General features: G+C 41.6%; 1 protein-coding gene and 1 non-coding gene across 4 annotated transcripts; both read left to right on the top strand.

Annotated features, from left to right (window-relative positions):
• Nucleotides 1–2,700: 2,700 nt before the first annotated feature.
• Nucleotides 2,701–23,734, top strand: LOC134195829 (cadherin-like and PC-esterase domain-containing protein 1). Of its 3 annotated transcripts, none has more exons than XM_062664916.1 (21): nucleotides 2,701–2,838; nucleotides 3,094–3,178; nucleotides 4,006–4,186; nucleotides 6,561–6,738; nucleotides 9,606–9,802; nucleotides 9,860–9,932; nucleotides 9,992–10,033; nucleotides 10,105–10,218; nucleotides 10,288–10,392; nucleotides 10,472–10,817; nucleotides 10,875–10,889; nucleotides 10,950–11,136; nucleotides 11,203–11,383; nucleotides 19,071–19,188; nucleotides 19,257–19,393; nucleotides 19,445–19,501; nucleotides 19,565–19,725; nucleotides 22,656–22,757; nucleotides 22,810–22,897; nucleotides 22,956–23,102; nucleotides 23,163–23,733. In XM_062664916.1, exons 1-21 carry the CDS (start codon nucleotides 2,707–2,709, stop codon nucleotides 23,328–23,330), a joined length of 2,814 nt encoding a protein of 937 aa, XP_062520900.1. In that variant the 5' UTR covers nucleotides 2,701–2,706; the 3' UTR covers nucleotides 23,331–23,733. The 3 variants fall into 3 exon arrangements, with proteins under 3 accessions (XP_062520900.1, XP_062520899.1, XP_062520898.1); XM_062664915.1 differs by having other exon boundaries at nucleotides 10,472–10,644; nucleotides 10,699–10,889; XM_062664914.1 differs by having other exon boundaries at nucleotides 10,472–10,889; nucleotides 23,163–23,734.
• On the top strand, nucleotides 7,384–7,456 carry Trnar-ucg (transfer RNA arginine (anticodon UCG)). The gene has a single exon. It is a non-coding gene; the product is annotated as a tRNA-Arg (tRNA).
• Nucleotides 23,735–24,356: the final 622 nt, after the last annotated feature.

Raw genomic sequence — 24,356 nt, forward strand, 5'->3', positions numbered from 1 at the left:
GTTGAACAGAACCTTACGGCTACCGGATAACCACTGGGCATGGTGAGACTGCCACACGTCAGCTCATTAGTCATCTACTTTACATGGATGATCTGAAGCTGTATGGCAGAAACTTTGATCAGTTGGATGGTTTGTTGCACAGGGTTCGTACCTTCTCTGATAACATCCAGATAAAGTTTGGTTTGGACAAATGTGCTGTTGCACACTTTGTCAATGGCAGGCTATCTGGACACAACTCTGGAGTGATGGTAGGAAAAATGGACACCATCAACCGTCTGGAACGGGGTCAAGTCTACAAGTACTTGGGTGTGGATGAGAGTAACGGTATTCAGCACAGCATGATGCGGGAGAGACTCTGTCGTGAGTACTTCTGCAGAGTGAAGGTGGTTCTCCAGACTGAGTTGTATGGTCGGAACAAGATTCTAGCCATCAATAGGTTTGCACAACCGGTTCTCACTTACAGTTTTGGCGCCATTCATTGGGGGTGCATGGACCTGCAGCAGCTTGATCGACGGACCAGATAGCTCCTCTGTATGCACGGTGTCCACCATCCTTCTGCAGATGTTGACCGACTGTACGCTCCTTGCAGTGATGGGGGTAGGGGGTTACAACAAATTGAGTCGACATATCAATCTTTACAGATGACATGGGAGTGTGACTCCGGAAATCTTCACACTCAATCAAGTGCATGGCTTGTCGCTTTACTGCACAGCTGTGGAGGAGTCTTGCTTTGGACGACAAGTCGCAGGACTTACACAGGAATGCATCCATCTTGGTTGAAGGTGGCTTCGAGCAAGTGCCTGAAACAGATGCGAGACATTATCGTACGTGTTGCAGTTCTCTTCATCTGCGGTCTTGGAGCGGGAAGCCTATGCACGAGCAGTATCGCCGTCTCACTGAGCAGCACCTGTGGACATGAAAGAGACCTACGGATGGCTAAAAGCAGCGAATCTTTCTGCTGCAACTGAAGGACTGGTTGTTGCTGCTCAAGACCAAGCTCTTCGGACTCGGTACTATGAGCACAAGATTCTACATCGTGATGTCTGTCCTACTTGCCGCATGTGCAGTGTAGGCCTTGAAACAGTCGATCACATTGTGGCAAGTTTTAGTGCTTTGGCACCGATGGACTACACTGATCAACACAATCAGGTGGCCTCCATCATTCACTGGGATGTTTGTCACCATTTTGGGGTTCCAGTGGAGAGCAGATGGTACCAGCATCATCCTGATAGGCTTGTGGAGACGGATGACATTACTATGATGTGGGATACCACCATCCCCATTGCCAAGAAGATAAAAGCCAATCGTCCAGACATCTGTCTCAGAAATAAGAAGACAAACACTTGTCTTCTTATTGATATCAGCTGTCCTGCTGATGGCAACATTGGCAAGAAACATGCTGAGAAGTTGGCGAAGTACAGCGACTTGCAAGTGGAGATAAGCCACAAGTGGCATTGTCGAACACTGGTGGTTTCGGTGGTCTTGGGAGCTTTGGGCACAGTGCATGCAGGTATTGCACGGTGGCTGGACATTATTCCAGGTCGTCACAACCTGCAGCACTTACAGAAAACAGTGCTTCTGGGATCTACTCGGATCCTTTGTAAAGTCATGTCTTCTTTCTAGACAGCTGTGATGGTCTAAGTACTTCTGAAGCAGGGTTTGCTTCCAGTACTTGTAATAGACTTTACAAACCAGACTGATCTGGTTGAGCACGACACATAATAATGTCACCACCATGGCTTAGTGGTTAGCGACAATGGCTACCACTCCATGGTTTAGGGGTTCAAACCCCAGTGACGGCAGTAAATTATGAAACTTGTCTGTCTTTCTTTCTCGTGTTTCTCTAGCTTTATCCATGAGACTATGACTCGTTTCAGTCATTGGGGAGTTTCTGTGGTCTAGCGAACGATTCGTTGACGATGACGTTCAGTGCTTTTCTGGTAGTCATTGATATCCACTAGGAATGCTGTATCGAGTTTGTGGTCATCATAATGCCTGCAATCTATATCAAATTGCCTAGTCATTGATCGCCATGTGGACTACACAGAAACATGTACCCTGCTGGGCTCACCTGCTGGGTTGATGGGTGCCGAGGTAGTGGTAAAGACCCCACTTGCCCATCATAGAAGGGCATAACAACACATAATAGATTATTGTACTACAGCTTGTAAAGTCTATAGTACAGTACTGTACCCAATTTGGGTCAGTCCAACGCATAGCACATACACAGAAACATGGAATTTATGGAATTGTTACATTTGGCCAGTGATTTCTAGCCTTTCTTAGTTTGCTAAAAAAATTTATAGCTAAGTATAAACGCATTTTTCAATATCTTTGAACATCGTTGCTGCATGCAGCCATTCATGCTGACAATGGTTGCTCTAGAGGTGTCAGATAGTTTATTTCTCAAGTAGTTGATAGATGCTTTCTACATTTGTTTGAGGTTTGTTTTCAATTTGATAATGGTATTAAAGGTGTAATTTCCTCGTTAACGCCTTCATGTTTAACTTAACTTTGTTAATTCAAAACTTTAGCAGACATTAACTGATACAGTGTTATGACACATGAGCAAGGAAAGACCTTTTGGTTATTGAAATAGTAGCACATGTTTTTGCATGGTGTGAAGTTTAAATCAATGTAACTGTTGGACACATTTGCACCATTAGTACCTCTTTGTTCTTATCAGGATTTAGCAGTTATAACTGCATGGCATTGTCCAATACAGGTATCACAAATAGAACTGAAACAGAGTGGGTTGCATTGATGTGCTTGTCATCTACTGATGGAGAGCAGTGTCTTCAACCTTTAGAATATCAAAATCTGCAACCTTATCAGAAGGTATGGTATACTTGTGTGATGTGCCTACTGTATGCATCTTTTATGCAAGCAAGTTTATTAGTGTTGCATGCAGGACACATTTTTAAAGGCAAGTTGTTAGCATGCCATTTTCCTAGTTGACTATTGCTTTTAGTGAGTGGGTGCATGGATCATGAGCATAGTTTTATATGTTACACATACAGCTGTACATTCTAGATTGGAGATGAGAATGATGGAGCAGATTGCATTGAGTTTAGTTGTTTGTCTTTGTTCTAGGTTTCAAGGATACCTGGGTTAAGAGATGTTTTGTGGAGAAAGGATGCTCTTTGTGCCACAATTTACAAAGCACAACATACGATGGGTATATTGTAGATGGGTGTATTGTAAACATATGATTTCTATTGATAGCTATTACTTTCAATAACCAACACAACAAGCATATGTTATTTTATTTTGGTGTAATTATGCATATATACTTATGTATAACAGATTTGCAACTACATTTTAGAACTGAAAACGTTGCTTTGTTGCAACCAGATTTTTTCCAGTTGTACTGGCAGTAGGTTGGGAGTCATTATTTTCAGGATATATGCGGAAGTGTGTAGTCATTTTAATTAAACTATAGTGCAACTTTAGTTAGTTTGAAAGAGTGCTTGTAGCTCGATCCAGCAATGGAAACGTCTCTTGCATGTGTTTGAAAACTTAGTTATCATGTTGTTTGGATTGTTTATTTAAGCAGTGGTAATTTTTATTTTAGTAAATATTGGTGTTTTCAAGTTTTGTTGTATTCTACGGTTGTGATGTTGCATATGGGAAGCAATTTACTCTATTTCCTGTTGGTGTTAGTATTATACAAAAATCTTTGTACTTGACTTGTAATATAAATAAACTTGTTTGAAAATTCTATGCAGTGGAATAGCCAAATGCTTATGCAGTGTTTATCACTTTAACAACTTGACACTATAAAACTACAGATCAAGTTGCCAGCTTACTAAGCAGCCATGTATGTAGATACAGTACTGTGCCAATTTCTAACCAGAACTATCATTTGAGCATGCAGAACCTTTTATAGACTAAAAGACATAACAGTAGACAGCTGATTTTTGTCTTGGTTTGTTCATATACAGCAGTGTAATTGTTTCATTGTATATTATGTTGTTTTTATCCATATGTTTTATTTGTTTGTAGCATTACAGCATTCTCCTGTTTCCCCAGCTTGTTGGGTTCTTCCAAATCAATTGAATGAGTTTATTCAGACTTTTAAAGTCGTGGGTATGCAGCAGAAGTGGGTAATAAAGTCAGCAAATAATGGGCGAGGTCGTGAAGTCAAAGTGATAAAGCATGAAGATGTCTATAAATTGCAAGCAAGGTGAGATAGAATAAATGTAGATACCAATTACCTTATTTGTAGTGAGTGTCAGTGTTATGTAAGCATAGTTGTGGCGTGGTTATGTAAAGCCAAGTCAACTTCACTTTCACTGTTTCTTATTAAGTTTCAAGTTGTAACGGTAGGATCTCTGATCATAAGAGAAAGTTGGGCTTGCTTTATAACAAATGTTATGGCAGTTCAGTTTCATAAAGCTTTTGTGATGGTTTGGTTGAATTATTTTGTTAATAAAGTTAGGTCCATGAATTGCCGGTTGGGTTCAATCAAACTTGAGCTTGTGTATAATGGCATGCAGTTAGGTCTGACTTGGAGAAAAAGGTGAATTACTTGTGCTCACAGTCTTAGAAGTATACTTTGAGAAACAGAACCTTTTTATTTTCTGTTTGAAATGGTTTACATAGTAAAGCTCAAGAGTAAGTTGCTACAATCGTTTACCATGAGGACTTTTTTGACTTCTTTACTTATTAAGCGTTGATGTGCAGATGCACAGCAAGAGCTTACAGTAGTGTGTGTGTGTGTGTGTGTGTGTGTGTGTGTGTGTGTGTGTGTGCACGTGTGTGTGTGTGTGTGTGTGTGTGTGTGTGTGTTGTGTGTGTGTGTGTGTGTGTGTGTTGTGTGTGTGTGTGTGTGTGTGTGTGTGTGTGTGTGTGTGTGTGTGTGTGTATACAGTGCTCAAAATAAGGTTTCTCAGTCGTCCATGTCCCCGGCATGTTTGGTTTTTACCGGGCATCTACACAAATCAGTCGGACATTCTATTCAGTCCCCCTATGAGGGTATACCAGAAGTTAATTATTAGTCTGATTATCATAATTGCATGTGGATGAATATATGTATCCACACCTAATGATTACCACATTCAATGATTACCACGCACTTGCTCCAACTCAACTACTTGCACTATACTTTACTGATGGCAGATGCTACCAACTACAGCAACTGCATTGTCAGAAGTCTCAACACATCCAGTTTTCAAAGCCTTCTCTAGAAATGACATCCAGTGGGACATAATTTGCTGTGATTGTCTTGAGCCCTTAAGTTGTGTATAATAAGCTACTGTGGCCTGATCTAGGCGTGGCTAATGAAACAATAGCTGACACTAGAAACCACAGAAAAATAGTTGTGGGAAACACATGCATGTATCTAGGCAAGCATACCCATAGCTGTGCACAGTGCAACTCAGCAGTCAATACAGTCACTGTCAGAATAGAGAATGGCAAAGACAATGAAAGCCTCATTGTAAGCGGGATATGGGGAAGTAGTGCAGATCGAGACAGGTGATACATTTTTTTCTAGAATGATGTGGTCAACTAACACACCTATCGACACACCTTCTATCTAGCTACCTCTGTAGAACAGCATGTGTACTAAGGCTGGAGTTGGGTATACAGTTAGCCCGGAGAGGCACAACTGGCTAACTTTAAGATAATTAATTAGGCGGAGCCATTGTCAATGTCAAAGCAATTGCCTGGCTGGTACACTGCTATGAGCCTATCCAGTAATGTCACGGTCATGATGTTACGAATATCACCTATGGCTCACCCCGCCCCCTGTGGGTATCTCAGTCACTTAGATGAGTCCACAACTTGCTGAGACTAGCAGTAAGCTCCAACCAGATTGGTCCGGACACTATGTCTGGCTTTTCTGCTGGCAGTCGGACGAATGGCTTATTTAGCTAGACATTGTGCGATGACCGGTCATAATTTGAGCACTGTATATATGTGTGTGTCTGTGTGTGTCTGTGTGTGTGTGTGTGTGTGTGTGTGTGTGTGTGTGTGTGTGTGTGTGTGTGTGCGTGTGTGGTGTGATAGCTCAGTTGGTTAGAGAGTCATCTTATGGAGTGTTTACATCCAGGACCTTGAAGGGTTGCAAGTTCAAGTCACTGTGATGGCGAGCTATGGCATAATTTCCTTAAGCAAGAAACTAACACACATTTGCTTCTCTCGACTCAGGAGTATAAATGAGTACCTGGTCATTGACTGGGGTCCTAAGCGGCCATCGGCTGTGATGTGACATCAGCCACTGGGGTCCTGGTGAGACTTTGAGTGCTCACACCACAGTTGGCTTCACAAGTCGGTGCTCCTGCGACTGCCTGGCCCGGCTCCAGGAGTTTGCTAGCGCAGGCCCAGAGTTCCCTGAGTAACGCACAGGGTCCAGCTTAACAGCTGGGGGGCGTGACCTCTGAGACGCAGCTCCTGACATTTAGGATTTGTAGGACAGTGTGTGTGTGTGTGTGTGTGTGTGTGTGTGTGTGTGTGTGTGTGTGTGTGTGTGTGTGTATGGCAAAATTAGTGTCAAAATGTTAGCGTCAAAATAGAGTACACTTTGTAAATAATGTGTCATGGTTATGTTTTTCTAGTTCATTTTCTACTCGATCCATCATACAGGAGTACATTCCAAATTTGCTGCATATTCAGAAATCTGAGATTAGTGTTACCGTATTTGCTCTTGTGACATCAGCCTCACCATTGAGGTTGTATTTACATAAAGATGGCTCTGTCTACTTTAGAGAATCAAAGGCAGGTGTTTTAAGAAAGGTAATTTAGTTGTTAGTACTAGCCGCATTGATATGATTAACACATGTATTTTAAATTTATATATGGCAGTTTTAGTTTAGCTAGGATTGATATATGTGTACTAATTTGCAAATTAAAGTTTATGCTAATTAACTAACTTGGAGGTAACTTAGCAACGTGGTAACTTAGCAACGTGGTAGCTTAAGGCAACATCTGCAGTCAGATGTTTTAGCCTTGTGAAACAGTAAGATATGACTTGATGGATCGGAGAACCATGTTGTCTTGCCGAAATGGCAAGGTCATACTAAAAGTCGATTGTTAGCAACTACAACCTCAGGCACATGGAGTGGTTGTTGCTCAATTTATATAACATCTTCAGACTGAAACGTTGCTATTTGATCATGACATAGTTTATAGAGGTCTACAGTATAGTTTACAATAGTTGTAGTCTAGCTACCTGTATCTCTATATATATCTATAGCATTATGAAACAATTGCATCTATGAATGAACAATTTTAAGCATTTGACATGTCATCTAATTTATCTATATCTCAGGATATTAATTCTCAGTAGATGTGTACTGCACAAGCAGCGCGCATAATAGAATTGTATGTGTACGTGTACGTGCTAAGTAATACTGGTTATATGCCGTTCACTGTTCGTGAGGCCGCGTGGCCTAATGGATAAGGCGCCTGACTTCGGATCAGGCGATTGTGGGTTCGAGTCCCATCGCGGTCGCCTTTTTGTTAACATTCTATTTTGTTTCCTTACGTCTAATTTTTCCGCTATAAGATGATTCAGTGGTGCAGTTGTTGTGTGTATGAGGAAAGATGTTGATTCAGTAGTGCAACTCCATTGTTAGGATAGGGTATCCAAGGTAACTCCGTGCATATCTGACCCTGTTCGAGCGTGAAGCGTCTTACCTCCAGTCTAATTAGGATTTGAATCTCTTCTACTATTAGTAAACTACTTGACGTAGGATTATGAGTTTCACAGCAAGTCGATTGCTACTTGAATGGACATCCAGGACGGCGAAGCGATAGCAACAAAAGGCCTCCTACATCGCATAGCAACTTCATGAGGTAGAGCGAAAATATCGCCGAAAGATCTAATAGGTATGACTTATTTGTCACTACCACAATAGATGCAGTAGAGAAACGTACCCAAGCAAGCAAGTTGTGTAGTTGCCAGAACACCCTGTCACGAAAGTTGCCCCACCCACAAGATTAGCATTTGCCGACGAAAGTCCCGAATTATCTCAACAACGATTGAGATTTCAGAGATGGTCGCCCATGCTGATTGGCAGAAAGCTAACTGCTCCATACGGTAGTAAGATCAAGCGACTACAACACTCATAGGTAGCAATATACGGGCATGTATCAAATTACTCACAGCGTTACCCAGATTACCCTATACGAGAACTCGAATTGCACTATAGCGCCTCCCCCTTTTTATTTTTGTTAGGAGTTTGTTGCAATTTACAAAATTGGAGGGATCGTTGCATAATTGTACATGTTTATATTATGTTTTGGCTGTTCGTTGGAATGCCATCATGTACTGTTTAATTAAATCAGTTATGAACTGAATCTTCAGCTTCAAAGGTTGCTAACCCAGACATATATATATATATTTGCACAGGATTTTAGGCAATGTTGCTTCACTTGCAGTTAACTCTTATTTACTATGTATACAACTTACCCCTGAGATAATCTATCTCCAGTCATGCATGGGATGCGTTGATATATGTTTGCTACTTTCTCAATGTGTATTATGTAGTGGTATACTATATTTACAGATTGTGAATAGTCACCAGGGAAGTCCTTCCTTGACTGATAGAAACTTTCATATGATAGCCACCTCAGTGTGCTAGCACAGTTGCAGGAAGAGTTTGGAGTACATTCATGTTTGGGAAGCTAGCAAGATTACAGTCTCTAATCACTGCTGTCAGTGTACTTGACTTAGACATTTTTCACACTTTAATATTGCTTAGGTTATACCATGTAAGAGGAAACATTGGCGGGAATTTATATTGGCAGTTTGCTAAGAAATTGATGTCACAAAGCATATTGGTGGATTTTATTTTGGCAGTCGGACATCGTTCTTTGATAACTGATATATGTCTTACCAAAGTGGTCATGGAGGAATTTGTAATTGACAGCTGAGTTCGTGGTTCACATTTCCCTAACTTAACAGTTTCCAACTACTGCCTAGCTAGTGATGAAGAACTGCTGTGTCAGTGCAAGAATGGGACCCACGTGAATGTGACAGTCCAATTTCATTCATAGCCTCACGGCCTCATTCATAGGCACAACTGACGGCAAGCAGGGATTACCTACCATCTTGTGGCCTCATCTGCGTCATGTAATACCACATCGCTATGTGATGCCTGATCCACGTGGGTGATGACGTCAACATATCCCTGTGGCCAAATTTAATGGTCGATTTTTTATATTGGCAGTTGCTAAAAAATCTGCCAATCCACCAATCTGTCAAAATAAATTCCCTGCCAATATTTCATCTTATACAGTATATGATTGTGGTTGCTTGTGCCAAATATAGTTCAAGTTAACTAGATTACAATATAGATGTACTAAAATTATTTATATGCTCTATATGGATAGTTGTGTATGATTGTGGTTGTATGATAGTGATTGCATGTGCCAAATATATTCAAGTTAACTAGATTACAATATAGATGTACTAAAATTATTTATATGCTCTATTTGTATATTTTTGTCATTTATGTGGACTTATTTTTGTTGGTAAAGCAATAATGTATTTATTTTGGTTGAATAGGGTAAAACCAAGCAGTTACATCTTGTTTCTTGTGCATTTGTTTGATTAAATCTATAAGGTAGGGTTTACATTTGCATTGACACTTGTTTAGACTCCTAACCTTGCTTGGAATCTAACTCAATTATGTCAGTATCTTCGGAGAACACACGGTGCTTTGGCTGAACAAAAAGCAATCTACAGCATCAAACAAGCAGTAGTGACAACTCTTTTAATAGCTGAACCTTTGCTTAAAAACAAATTTCTTCAAGTATTTGGATCAGAAAACATACGTCATCAGACATTGTATCAGTAAGTTATGACATTTTTGAATATGTATCAGATTTATTATGTTGCACTGCTTTTCAGATGTCAGCATTGTTTTCAACTACTTAGTGTGGACTTGGTGCTTAATGAAAGCTTTCATGCATTTGTGTTAGAAGTGAGTTAAAATGTGTACTGCAGTAAATTTTATTCTTTATAACGCAGACTACATTGCAGGTAGATGGACAACCTTCTTTATCTAGTCTACTTAAGGAGAAAGTAATTTGAGCAGTTTGTGAAATGTATGTATTGTTAAAAATGCTGCATTTGATTATGTGGGTGAACTAAAGATGAGTAAAATCAGAAAGTGTGCCGTGGCTGAAGATGCTGTCAGGTTGTTGTTTGAGAGTCGCCTTGTTGCTCGTAGAGTGGCTAAAGCTATTGAATCAATCCCAGACATTGACGTCAGTGTATTTTTTGTGATTGAGTCTTATTGAGATCTTATTCTTAGCGTTGATGTTGTTAATTAATAGAGTTTCAATTGTGACTCGGAGCACAGTTTGTGCTTGTCTGATAGGGAATTAGTTTATCTATTAGACTTGTTCAGAGAGAGACATTTTAGTGGCAACTTTGAACAGGTACACAAATAAAAAGAGAAAACAATTGTTGCTTTCAAGTGAGTTATTTAATTTGTTGCAAATTTTTTGCTTGTTTCAGATATATCCCACTGTTGATGGTGGGATATATGATCACCTAATTGCAGATCTGAAGTCTGAAAGATCTTTTGATCAGCATGATCAGCATACATTGTCACAACGGTCAACTGTTGAACTTCATAAGTTCTTAACACAACTTATGCTTAAATCCCAAGAAGCATTGCCAAAATCACAGTATATCATTTTCTCTCTGTTTAGACAATCATTGCTTACTAATGGTGATTATAGTGAAGAGAGAGGTCAAAGTCAAAGTAATTTTGCTGGTCTTGCACATCAAACCACAGAAAGTGGTTATCAAGAATCACTCATTAACAATGTATTTGGTGACGAATTACTACCCCGTGAAGGCAAGCAGACAACTTACAGCTTTGACAGTTTAATTTTTTGTTTACATTACTTTATAGATGGATGCTCTGATGGTATGACAATTAGTTGTTTGATATGCACTGTTGAAATTTGTTAATTAATGACTTATTCAGATAAAGAGAATTTGCCGTATTTGAAGTCTTTGATTGTTAGTCAAGGACAGCTAAATCCAGCCTTTCATCCGTCTCAAACTACGTACAACATCTATGTAGGACACGAAACTACAATAATTACTGTAGAGGCCGTGGCAGCTCATTGCAAATGTCAAGCAAGGTTTGGAACAAAACTGGGAAGATCTGGGTCAGCATGGAAGTCAATCCAGTGTATATTCATATACAAAACGATGTGTGCTTTGTTTCTTTAAAGATCTGTTAGATGGGTATTGGACATCGGACCAAACACCATTACTGTTCTTGTGACTGATATAAGCCACACTGATGTTTGGATCATGCAAGCTTACGTTGTGTACATTACAAGAGCAAAAGTGGCCGATAGCAAACTGACACTTAATCCACGTCTTGGTCATCAGGTGTGCAGTCTTGTACAGGTAATATATGTATCAGAACTTCTAGAGATGTTTAAATCATTTGATCTTTATTATGCTAACAGCTAGTTTAGCTAAAACCAGTTAGCATTAAATAGTCAGAGTTTAGCAGTGGACATATTATGTGTTGCTATGCCCTTCCATGATGGGCAAGTGGGTCTTTACCCCATCTGGACACCCACCAACCTGACAGGTGAGTCCAGCAGGGTACGTGTTTCTGTGCAGTCCACACAGCGATCAATGACTAACCAATTTGATATAGATTGCATGCATTACAGTGACCCCGAAATCGGTCAGCATGCCTAGTGGATATCAATGACTACCAGGAAAGTGCTGAACGTCATTGTCAACTGACTGTTCGCCAGACCACAGAAACTCCCCAATGACTGAAACGAGTCATAGTCTCACAGACAAAGCTAGAGAAACATGAGAAAGAAAGACAGAGAAGTTTCATAATTTACCGTCGTCACTGGGGTTTGAACTCCCAAACCATGGAGTGGTAGCCATTGTCGCTAACCACTAAGCCACGGGCGTTGTTATCAATTTGTTATTATGTTGTGCTCAACGAGATCAGTCTGGTTTGTAAGATCTTTCATAAGAACCGGAGGCAAACCCTGCCTCAGAAGTGCTTAGACCATCGTGGCTGTCTAAACAGAAGACATGACTTTACACAGGATCCAATTGGACCCAAGAAGCACTGTTTTCTGTAAGTGCTCGAGGTTGTGATGACCTGGAATAATGTCCAGCTACTGTGCAATATCTGCATGCACTGTGCCCAATGCTCCCAACACCACTGGAACAATCAGTGTCCAACACTGCCACACATGCAGCTTACCTCCACCCGTAAGTCACTGTATTTCATCAACTTTGCAGCTTGTTTCCTGGCGATGTTGCCATCAACAGGACAATAAGAAGACAAGTGCTTGTCTTCTTATTTCTGAAACAGATGTCAGGATGATTGGCACCGATCTTCCTAGCTGTAAGGATGGTTGTATCTCACATCATAGCGATGTCGTTTGTCTCCACAAGCCTATCAGGATGATGCCAGTACCATTTGCTCTCCACTGAAACCCCAAAATGACGACAAATGTCCCAGTGGATGATGGAGGCCACCTGATTGTGTCAATCAGTGTAATCCATCGGTGCCAGAGCACTACAGCCTGCCACAATGTGGTCGACTGTCTCCAGGCCTAAACTGCACAAGCAACAAGCGGGACTGACATCTCAATACAGAATGTTGCGCTCATAATACCGAGTCCGAAGAGCTTGGTCTTGAGCAGCAACAACCAGTACCTCGGTTGCAGCAGGAATATTCGATAACTTCAACCATTTGTAGGTCTCTTTCATGCCCACGGGTGCTTTCTAAGTGAGACAGTGATACTGACCATGCATAGGTTAACTTCCCAGGACTGTACATGAAGAGAACCGCTACACTTGCAGAAATGTTTTGCATCTGTGTGAGGCGGTTGCTCAAAGACATTATCATACAGGGTGATCCCACTTCCATGCAGCCTCTACGACTTGTTGCCCTTAGAGAGACTCTCCTGCAGCTGTGCAGTAAACGGACGGGCCATGTGTCGGATCGAATGAGAGGACCTCCTAGCATCACACTCCTGTACCATTTGCATGAAGAGATCAGAGCTGCTACAAAGGTAACAGTCTAGCCCCACAATACAAGACTGATACGTCGACTCGATCTGTTGTAACTCTCAACCGCCCTCGGTGCACGGAGCGTACAGCCGGTCAACGTCTGCCACAGGATGGTGGACACCATGCATAAAGAGAAGTTTCCTGGTCCGTCGATCAAGCTGCTGCAAGTCCGAGGTCCTCCAATGAATGACACCAGAACTGTAAGTGAGAACCGGCAGTGCAAACTTGTTGATGGCCAGAATCTTGTTCTGACCATACAACTTGGCCCAGAGGACTATCTTCACTTTACAGAAGTACTCACGATGGAGACATAGTGCTGTGCTGGATACCATTCCTCTCGTCCACATCCAAATACTTGTAGACCTGACCCGGTTTGAAACAGTTGACGGTGTTTGTTTTTCCTACCGTCAACCCAGAATTATGTCCAGAGAGCTTGCCGTTGACATAGTGTGCAACAGCACACTTTTCCAGAGCAAACTTCCATCTGTGGATGTCACCAGAGAAGGTACGAACTGTGTGCAACAACCCTTTCAGCTGATCAGGATTTCTGCCATACAGCTTCAGATCATCCATGTAAAGTAGATGACTGACAAACTGACGTTTGGGAGTCTCACCACGCCCAGTGCTCATCCAATAGCCGCCAGTTCTGCATATCCCCACACAGAGAGGAGATAGTAAATCACCTTGGAAAATACGTTGCCTGATCTACATGAGCCTTGTCTTTGATGATACATTTCTCGTAGGAAAGTACCATTGATGTCTTGTAATTCTTCATCACATGACAGAAACCTGCTCAAGACTGGACTAATCTTATGCAGCTGAAGACATCGAAGTAACCAGCTGTCAGAGACTTTCTGGTAGTCCACCCAAGCCATGCTCCTCCTGTGCTTGTCTTACAGTCCTCGGTAAGCAATTTTTTAATCAACAGCTGATCCTTTGCACCCAAGGAACCCTGCTGACAACCGTTCTGCTCCGATGCCATGAGGTTTCCCTGAACGAAATGCCCTGCAATTCTCGGTCTGACGACTGAGGTGAAGGTCTTGTAGAAGACAGATAAACACGTGATAGACCGGTAATTTTTGACCTGGTCAGTCTTGTCATTCTCAGGTATCAGGGTGATTGTTCCCTGAGATAACCAGTTGGGCACAGAGTCTGGGTCCTGAAACAGGAGGTTTTAGTTATGAGTCAGGTCATCGTGAAGACACATGATGTGCTTGACCCAGAAACTGTAAGCCTGATCTGGTCCAGAGACTTCCAGTTCTCTATCCTCTTGAGGCCACAATGTGACCTCATTGCCTGAGATAAGTAGCCACTACTGCTCAGCTGTTCGATACATCTCACCATCAGTTTGACGCCTCAACCAGGAGGCAGACTCATTATGACACACTTTAGTTTCTAGTATATCACCCCAATACTGCTCAATCTCAGACTCGGATGGTGGGGAAGTGATCTGGATAGTCTGCTTACCCAATTCCCTGTAAAGTCGCCCAGCATCCCGTTGAAACAAACCATTCTTGTGAAGTCTCTTATGATTCTTCTTCAGCCTCCTAGCCTGCGAGACCTTGGACTGCAGTCCCATTTTTAGCCGATTTATGGTGACCTCACAAGTCTCCGAATGAGGAATGCTTAATTGATGCCATAGTTGGAGCTCATGTAACAAACGAATGCTCGATGAGCCCCTTCTAACTTCCTGCAACAGAGAAATCGCCCGCCAAAGTGCAAGAATCTCCATATCCAGTCTTCATCTCCAATGTCAGGGTTTGAAAGTTGGTTGACTTCACCATCTCTGAGCACTGCCTTTTGGACACTAGTTAAGCAGCAGTGTACACCAGGTAACTGATTTTGCTCATATCTGGTTCACCCTTTACTAAATTGATGATTGCATTAAGAGCATCAATAGGCTTCAGAGTCACACTATTCACAGAGATTCTTGGAAGGCGTTGTCTCCACAGATAGGAATTTGCCTGACTTTCTTCTTTAGCTCTTCAAGAAACTCCCGACAGAGCACAGGGTCTACAGCAGCATCACTATCAAGTGAAAGACCGTCCTTTGTCTGGCAGTTAACTGAACTGATTTGAGAAGTCAGCGTTTTTATCTTTTCTAGCCGAGAAGCTGTACTAGGATGTGTAGTCATCAGATCACAGTTCATAGAGACACTAGGGGTTGGTGATTCCTTAGTAGCTCTGCACTGAACTGAATCTAAAGTGCCATCCATAGATTTGCAGTCTCCAGACAGAACAGTGACTGGCTGATCAAAGGAGCCATTTCCCAAGTAATTAGTATACTGATGATCCTCTTGCATCATTAGCAGCACAGAATTCTCACCACGTGCAACAGGCGCCTTCCTAACCCAAGCTGTACTATGTGATACACAATTGACATGTGAGGGCGTGTCCACTGAAATGTCAGGTGAGGAGTCAGAAAACGCATCCAATGTCGACATCCGCACACCAGCACAAACATTAGTTGTAACAGATGACAAACCTGATATGTTTGTTCCACCCTGTTCGGCCTCGCGCTTGATCTCTTCCAACTCTGATTCAGTCAGCTTTCCAGAAGTTAGGAGATATTGCTTCTGGTCTGCCAGATGCTGTTCAGAGACATCAGTCAGAAAAGGATTCTGTTTGCACCACAGCTGATGTATGAGTTTTCTGAAACCAGACAACTTGTGTGACAACCACGCGGGTGTAATACTTCCCTGTTCATATGTCGTGTCCACTTTCCTCTAGTTGGATTGCTGCTCCTGTTAGACGAGATAGTAGATCAGGAACAGTGGGCATAGTAGTCTCGCTAGCGGGATTTGAAGCCAAATTCAAACCAAACACAGAACGAGAGATTGTTCGACAAGTCACCCTACTCGTACAACCGTTTCTGGTCTTCCAAACGGCCGTAGAGATTCCAGATGCCAACTTTTTTAACCCTGCTCTGGTTTCCTGACAGGGAACGTGCTCCTCAGCTGGCTCTGAGACGAGTGATACAGCAAACAACCTTGAATCCATCATTATTCAACGTTTATTTAGATGAGTTGTTAATTGGTCTGAGAAGTTGTGGATATGGGGCAAGGATAGGTCATATGTACGTTGGCAGTGTTGCCTATGATGTGACATTGGTGTCACCAACACTGCATGGAATGCAGAAGATGCTGGACGTGTGTTCCCTGTTTGCGGAAAAAAGGCTTAACTTTTTGCTGTTAATTGTTAACAGCAAAAAGAGTTTATCTACTGTGTTTGTCCGGAACAGTCATTTGGCGGTGGTAAACCCAAAACTGACTGTAAGTAGTGGTTTTCTTTCCTTCAAGAATACAGTATCACACTTAGGTGTGATAGTGGACTTTGCTCGACAATGCAAAATCTCTGTGGAAGCAAGAGTTGGAAAATTTTTCGGTGGTATAAACACTGTGTTGGGAAAATTGGAGGTGTGTGTGAATCACAAAAGGTGTGGATGGAGATAGTTGATCGACAGCTGTTTCCCATTATGTCATATGGGTGTCATTTGTGGGATTTGGAGAGAACAGATGTGAGGAGGATGATCAATATGGCTCTGAGAAAAGGTGTGAAAAGAGAATTGGGTATGAAGAGGAATGAATCAATTTGTGACCGCTCTGGAGGTACGTTTTAAGAATCAGTGGAAAGATTGAACAATTTAAAATTGAAGTTCTTACAAAGAGCGTTCCATTCAATAGATGGCTTAGTAATAGGACTTCTTTTGCTGGTGGTTGACAAAAAGTTACAATTAGGAATGTCGTTGGAAGGGTTGAAGGGAGGTAGTTTGTCTTGTGTGGTACTGTATTTAGCTCTGTGTATGTGTGTGTGTTTGTTTGTTTGTGTTAGTATGCCCCCTGTGGGAACTGCATTACTGTGGTGATGCAATAGAACAATATATTATATTATGTGTCACTATGCCCCTTTATGATGGGCAAGTGGGGTCTTTACCCCCATCTGGGCACACACCAACCCGGCAGGTGAGCCCAGCAGGGTACATGTTTCTGTGTAGTCCACACGACAATCAATGACTAGCCAATTCAATATAGATTGCAGGCATTACGGTGACCGCGAACATCGGGACAGCATGCTTAGTGGATATCAATGACTACCAGGAAAGCACTGAATGTTATCGTCAACGGACCGTTCGTCAGACCACAGAAACTTTCCAACGACTGAAACGAGTCATCGTCTCATGGACAAAGCTAGAGAAACACGAGAAAGAAAGACAGACAAGTTTCATAATTTACTGTCGTCACTGGAGTTTGAACCCCCAACCATAGAGTGGTAGCCATTGTCGCTAACCACTAAGCCACAGTGGTGACTATTATTGTCGTGCTCAACCAGATCAGTCTGGTTTGTAAAGTTTTACAAGTACCGGAAGCAAACCCTGCTTCAGAAGTACTTAGACCATCACGGCTGTCTAGAAAGAAGACATGACTTTACGAAGGATCCGAGTAGATCCCAGAAGCACTGTTTTCTGTAAGTGCTGCAGGTTGTGATGACCTAGAATAGTGTCCAGCCACCGTGCAATACCTGCATGCACTGTGCCCAAAGCTCCCAAGACCACCGAAACCACCAGTGTTCGACAATGCCACTTGTGGCTTATCTTCACTCGCAAGTCGCTGTACTTTGCCAACTTCTCAGCGTGTTTCTTGCCAATGTTGCCATCAGCAGGACAGCTGATATCAATAAGGAGACAAGTGTTTGTCTTCTTATTTCTGAGACAGATGTCTGGACGATTGGCTTTTATCTTCTTGGCAATGGGGATGGTGATAACATCATAGTAATGTGATCCGTCTCCACAAGCCTATCAGGATGATGCTGGTACCATCTGCTCTCCACTGGAACCCCAAAATGGTGACAAACATCCCAGTGAATGATGGAGGCCACCTGATTGTGTCGATCAGTGTAGTCCATCGGTGCCAAAGCACTACAACCTGCCACAATGTGGTCGACTGTTTCAAGGCCTACACTGCACATGCGGCAAGTAGGACTGACATCACGATGTAGAATCTTGCGCTCATAGTACCGAGTCCGAAGAGCTTGGTCTTGAGCAGCAACAACCAGTCCTTCAGTTGCAGCAGAAAGATTCGCTGCCTTTAGCCATCCGTAGGTCTCTTTCATGTCCACAGGTGCTGCTCAGTGAGACGGCGATACTGCTCGTGCATAGGCTTCCCGCTCCAAGACCGCAGACGAAGAGAACTGCAACATGTACGATAATGTCTCGCATCTGTTTCAGGCACTTGCTCGAAGCCACCTTCAACTGAGATGGATGCATTCCTGTGTAAGTTCTACGACTTGTCGTCCGTAACAAGACTCCTCCGCAGCTGTGCAGTAAACCGACAAGCCATGCGCTTGATCGAGTGTGAAGATTTCCGGAGTCACACTCCCGTATCATCTGTATGAAAGGATCAGAACTGTCAGCAAGGTAACAGTTCAGCCTCACAATACAAGATTGATATGTCGACTCAATCTGTTGTAACCCCCTACCCCATCACTGCAAGGAGCGTACAGTCGGTCAACATCTGCAGCAGGATGGCGGACACCGTGCATAGAGAGGAGCATTCTGGTCCGTCGATTGAGCTGCTGCAGGTCCATCGATCGAGCTGCTGCAGGTCCATGCACCCCCAATGAATGGCACCAAAACTGTAAGTGAGAACCAGTAGTGCAAACCCATTGATGGCTAGAATCTTGTTCCGATCATACAACTCAGTCTGGAGAACCACCTTCACTCTGTGGAAGTACTCACAACAGAGTCTGTCCCGCATCATGCTGTGCTGAATACCGTTACTCTCTTCTACACCCAAGTACTTGTAGACTTGACCCGGTTCCAGACGGTTGATGGTGTCCGTTTTTCCTACCGTCACTCCAGAGTTGTGTCCAGATAGCCTGCCATTGACAAAGTGTGCAACAGCACATTTGTCCAGATTACTATTACATCACACAGACAGACACACAGATACATTTAGAGATGTACATACTGACAACACATACCTACTCGTGTTGTATACAATTCATTGTATTGCATCAATCAAATTATTCTTTAAAATTGTCAGGAATGTGATATGGCTGTGTTTCCTGGAAAGCGATGTGGATTGCAGCATATGTCCCACTCTTGGCTGGAAATGAATGAACGGATTCAATTGTTGCCTTCATGTTATGGTTCACCTGAAGGCAAGTATTATTTGACTACTTTCTCATAGTTCAAATCATATTTACTCTGCGACATTTTGTGAACGCAGGTCGGTGGATACAGCCATGTCGTAGCTGTAGTGATCGTTTGTCGTGTTTATGGAGTAATTCTACATGGTTGCCCTATGATTGTGTTCACAGATTGGTACCTCGTCTTCAACTAAAGTACTGTTGGAGAAGACGAAAAGTTAGTTGCTGGAAATGGCTTTTAATATACGTAATGTGTCAATTGTTGTAGGTAATGGTGATTGGTGACTCACTTGTTCGTGGTATAATGTATTACATGCTAGAACAGGTGTGTGACTACATACAGTATTATCTGGACTTTTGTAGAAGTTTCTATTCATTGTGTTTGTAGTTAAATGGTACCCTCAATCATTGGAGTAAGAGTCATGGTGCAATTACATATGCTCATGTGGGAGATGGAATGTCTTTTACATTTACGTATTATCCTCAATTCTGGTTACCGATCAATAAGAGGCCCGTCTTTGAACGATCTCTGTATTCTATGTTGAGGAAGTAAGTGCAAATAATGGCTTATGTGACATAACGGAAAATGCAATATACTATTGCTTACTGAGAGAAGGAATGCATTTACATGCCTGTAGGTTTGCGTAATGGTAGGACCGCATGTGAACACTCAGACTAAAGATGCCAATAAGTAGTTCATATATGTGGTGCTTGTGTATCAGCAACGTTACTTGTAACAAGCTTGCTGTTTTCAGGGCGAACGGCAAAGACAAGTACTCTTACTACTCAACAATTCTCTTACCGTATGTTTTCTGCTTGTGTGTTTGTTTTCGAACAACTATCCAAAGTTTTTAAGGTTTCCAACTGATCTCGGAATGCCATAGTGGGTGGCAGTGCTTAAGTTGCTGTATTCTGACAAAAGTATGGAATCTAGAGATATAGAGGGCGTGCGAAAACAAAGCTGGAACGATTTAAAACACTCTTTGCTTTCTAGTAGCAAGACAAAGCCCAAGGAGCTGTCTTTTTTACACAGATCCATTCTTCATTTCAGTTGGGATGGTTCAGCAATGGTTCCTCATACCAGGGAACCATTGTTTATTCATACCCAACTGAATGACCAACATTGGCCTGTTCATTCACATTAGCACTAAAATGTCCTAATGTGAATGGGAATGTTAACCATTATGTAAATGTGACCACGGCCAATTAAATTTGTTAAAAAGAACTTGAACGTGCTCACACCAACATCTGGACTATGATTAGGCTAATTATGATTAGGCCAACATTAGTGCAAGTGTTATGAGGAATTCAGTCGGTGTTAAAAAGATTCTTTTTAACGCATTAGGTAAAAAGAGTCTTCAGTAACCGACTGAATTCTCCATAGCATGTGTTAATAAAGTATCCGTGTTAAATTCAGTCTGGTGTTGAAAAGACTGTTAAATTCAGTCTGTTGTTAAAAGAACAATGCAGAATAATTTCCTTGATCACTTGATTAAGTGTAAACTTTCTTTAATTAACACTCGTGCCATACGCTCAGACTGTTTTCTTCAATGTACACTGTTAAATTCAGTCAGATAGCACGCGTTAGATGTTAGACAAATGGCAGCTTCTTCGAACGTTGTACACGTAACTTACATACAGTAATTTTACTAACCTTACTCGGTGATAAATAGGTTATTATTATAAAATAACCTAGATAATGCGTTTAAAACGCTATAAATCTTTCTAGCGCATTCGATATAGAGTTCGTCTCTAGTAGTACGTACGTTAGTTCGCCTTTGAAGTTGCGTGTACATGACTAACTAATTGTTCAACGGGGTGCTGTCTCTGTGCATGCTGATGCGTGGGAGTCTCTAGTGCAAGTCCGGTTGACATGCGTACATCTACACAAGCAATCTGAAATATGCTTCTCTGATCTTGTCGCAGTAGCCCACACAGAGCAGGAAGCACTGATGTGTGACTGTAGATTATGTAGTTGACTAGATCAGCTACAGTAGCTATAGCTGGTTACTGTAGCTATAGCTGGTTAACGAATGGAACTCGTAAAGCTTATGCACCTTACCCTACGAAGCAATGAGAGTGGATGTTTGTTGGTTACAGTTCAATGAAGAAGCGGCCATTTGCCTAAAGTCTAACGTGCGCTATCTGACTGAATTTAACATTGTACATTGTTAAAAACAGTCGAGGCGAATGGTACACGTGTTAAAAGTCTAGACCTAACCAAGTCATTGAGGACATATGATACATTGTTCTTTCAATGCCAGACTGAATTTAACAAAGTCTTTTTAACGTCCGACTGAATTTAACGACTAAATTTAACATGGATACTTTATCTAACACGACTGAATTTAACATGACACAAGCGTGTTCACACCGCTAACTATGATTAGTAAGTCACCTGGGCGTGTGAGTGTAATTAGCCAGTTTTCACCTGTCATATCCAGCAAGAATTCAGTGAATTGTCTTGACGAATCCATTGCTGTAGGTTTCGAAGAGGGAAACATTTTGTTTGCTTTCTCTGGCAGCTCCTTCAGGACGGCAAGAAATTGTCACAGGCATGGAGGACACATCTGCATGTGCTTCCGTATACATCGCCATGTTGTTGCTGCGTTTGTACATTTAACTTAAACATGCAGCACCACCACATCAGAAACATTGGCGGCATGCTCTTCGGCTAACACCAAACTAGTCATGATTAGGCCCAGTGTGAACACTCTCCTTGTATGTGCAGCAGTTCCAATTTGAACCTCAAACTGGTTTACACAATGAGATACAGCCGCCGCCAATACCGGATGTCTGTTGACCATAAAAATGCACTCCTAATAAATGCTTACTTGACACATATTCAAAGTGATAATCAATTTTAATTGAATGTTAACCTACTACCAATGGAGTCTCCAGTTTACAAATAGTTTCATTTGCACTCTTACTTTAGTAGGTATAGGTATTTGTTTTCGTGCTGCCTTAGAATAATAGATATGGATGGGCAGTTTTCCGTTGTTCCATCAATTTTAGATGTTATTAACCAGTTTTGAAGGCTAGTGTGACTTTTGTGTTTGCCTTGAACAATTATATGGATGGCAATTAGGATGATCGTGGAACATATTTGAACAGTTGTGCCTTTTTGAATTGCTCAAGCTATGACACCTCATACACTGCATTTGACGAGATAATGTCAATGGACTGTTGGTCACTCTGAATTGGTAATAGCATGTACCAGGGCTCATTGTGGCTGTAAGCTTCAGGATGATGGTAGTAAGCAATACGATAATCTCACAACATAACAGCATACAGGAAGCCAACAAATACTAACACAACTATATGCAACATTGTCAACTGTTGCATTGATGCTGCATGTCTCTTGCTCACAAGTTACCTTCAAAATTGAATGAAATTTCGTGATGTCTGCATTTCTAGAGCATATCAGGGACAACATTAGCATTGATTGCTATTGTAACCGTTCGTTCTTACTTCATTAGGCAACTTCCACTAAGAAACAGCTCTCAAACCGTTCTAATAATTGGAGGTCTTCAATGGCTTAATGAACATCACCTGAATACTACAAATCGTGTGTTGCAGAGGTGCTTGAATACATTGACATAAAGAGATCAATATCATTACTGTCAATTTTAGAATGGGACTGACAAACATTAAAGTCATTGTGAAGGGCTATGGAAGTGGATTCACTCAACCTGCCGATGACATTCTATATCATGATTTTGTTAGCACACAGTTTGAACAACATGGTTTCTCAAATGTGTTCATTCTAAATATTCTAGGCTGGCCAACAGAAGTTAATCGCTCGTGAAAGAGAAGTCAGGAGGGCCGCAGAACGTGTTGGATTTCATTACATCAATACATTTAACATGACCATTGCCAGATACAAGCATTTCTTGTATGGTCGATGTTCATGCCACTACCATTCGGTGACATTGCTAAGTTATTTAATTGTATTTATCAATATATAATATTGGGTTTTATTTCAGGTGGAGAAATTGGATGATGTTGACAATGACGGAAACAACACAATGCTTCGTGATCGCACAAAGGGTGTGAAGTACACGGTCAGAGGGAAGTACACAGTCAAAGGAGAAATCAATGCACTCTATTCAGAAATACTATTGAGCTCAATTTGTCACAAAGGTAATGATTAACAGTTTTATTGAAAAATTCATATTTTGCAACTTCTTACACCAGAGTATGTAGATTTCTGATACAGCATGAGAATCTAATGTATTACCATTGATTATAGTTGTAAATGCAAATATGTTGAGATATGCATACTTTGAAATGTGCAGTCTTCCACATGTAGCATTAATGCCTCTAGCAAGTGTTTGTTAAGATGCCTGCAAGAAATATGTGTGACAGGCAGGCGAGCAGGGAAGCAGACAGATAGACAAACAGCCACAGACAACAGCAGACAACAAGACCCAAACGAAGCTAGACAAAGACAAACGGACGAACAGAAACTGGCACACAGATAGTTAGAATGGCCCGATATTATTTCAGAGCCAATGCATAATAGTCAACACAAGCAGACAGCCAAACAGACAGACATTGTGCAGCCCATTATGGGCTTGGACTCAATGTCTTAGGTATTACCATTAGCCTGGAATAGTAATGATTGTGAAAATATACTGGTATGTAATGGGCACAGACAGACAGACAGACAGACAGACAGACAGATACTTTATTCTCATTGTCACGCGCGAATATTCAAGAGCCTCCGTTACGTGGAATACAAGACAGTTTGACTTGTAGAGAGGTAGTGGATTACGTGTGTGTGTGTGTGTGTGTGTGTGTGTGTGTGTGTGTGTGTGTGTGTGTGTGTGTGTGTGTGTGTGTGTGTGTGATGTACTGTAGATGGTACGCATGATGAAGTGTATGGTGTAAAGTTGATAGATGGTAAATGTCATGCGTGTGACAGTTGTTATGTATACGCGTAAGGTATATCATGTAACGAAGTTGGTGGTAAATCGGCTGACTTAACATGTTAAGTCAGCTGATTTACCACCAACTTCTTTATATGATATATATATATATATATATATATATATATATATATATATATATATATATTTGCATGCAAGTATATATCATATGTACAACAAACATGTCAAACTTAACAGTAGCTCTCTCCGTTACTCTCAGTCACACCGTCCCTCCGTCACGGAACATCT

This window comes from Corticium candelabrum, chromosome 20 (assembly GCF_963422355.1).
Source record: "Corticium candelabrum chromosome 20, ooCorCand1.1, whole genome shotgun sequence".
Classification (NCBI taxonomy): Eukaryota; Metazoa; Porifera; class Homoscleromorpha; order Homosclerophorida; family Plakinidae; genus Corticium; species Corticium candelabrum.

What these genes read in the sequence shown, in the direction of transcription:
- LOC134195829 (XM_062664914.1), top strand. Translation starts at nt 2,707, where the DNA reads ATGGCATTGTCCAATACAGGTATCACAAATAGAACTGAAACAGAGTGG. An exon ending in AGGCAGGTGTTTTAAGAAAG is followed by an intron (nt 6,739 to 9,605) that starts GTAATTTAGTTG and finishes ACACTTGTTTAG; the next exon opens with ACTCCTAACCTTGCTTGGAA. An exon ending in TTCATGCATTTGTGTTAGAA is followed by an intron (nt 9,933 to 9,991) that starts GTGAGTTAAAAT and finishes ACTACATTGCAG; the next exon opens with GTAGATGGACAACCTTCTTT.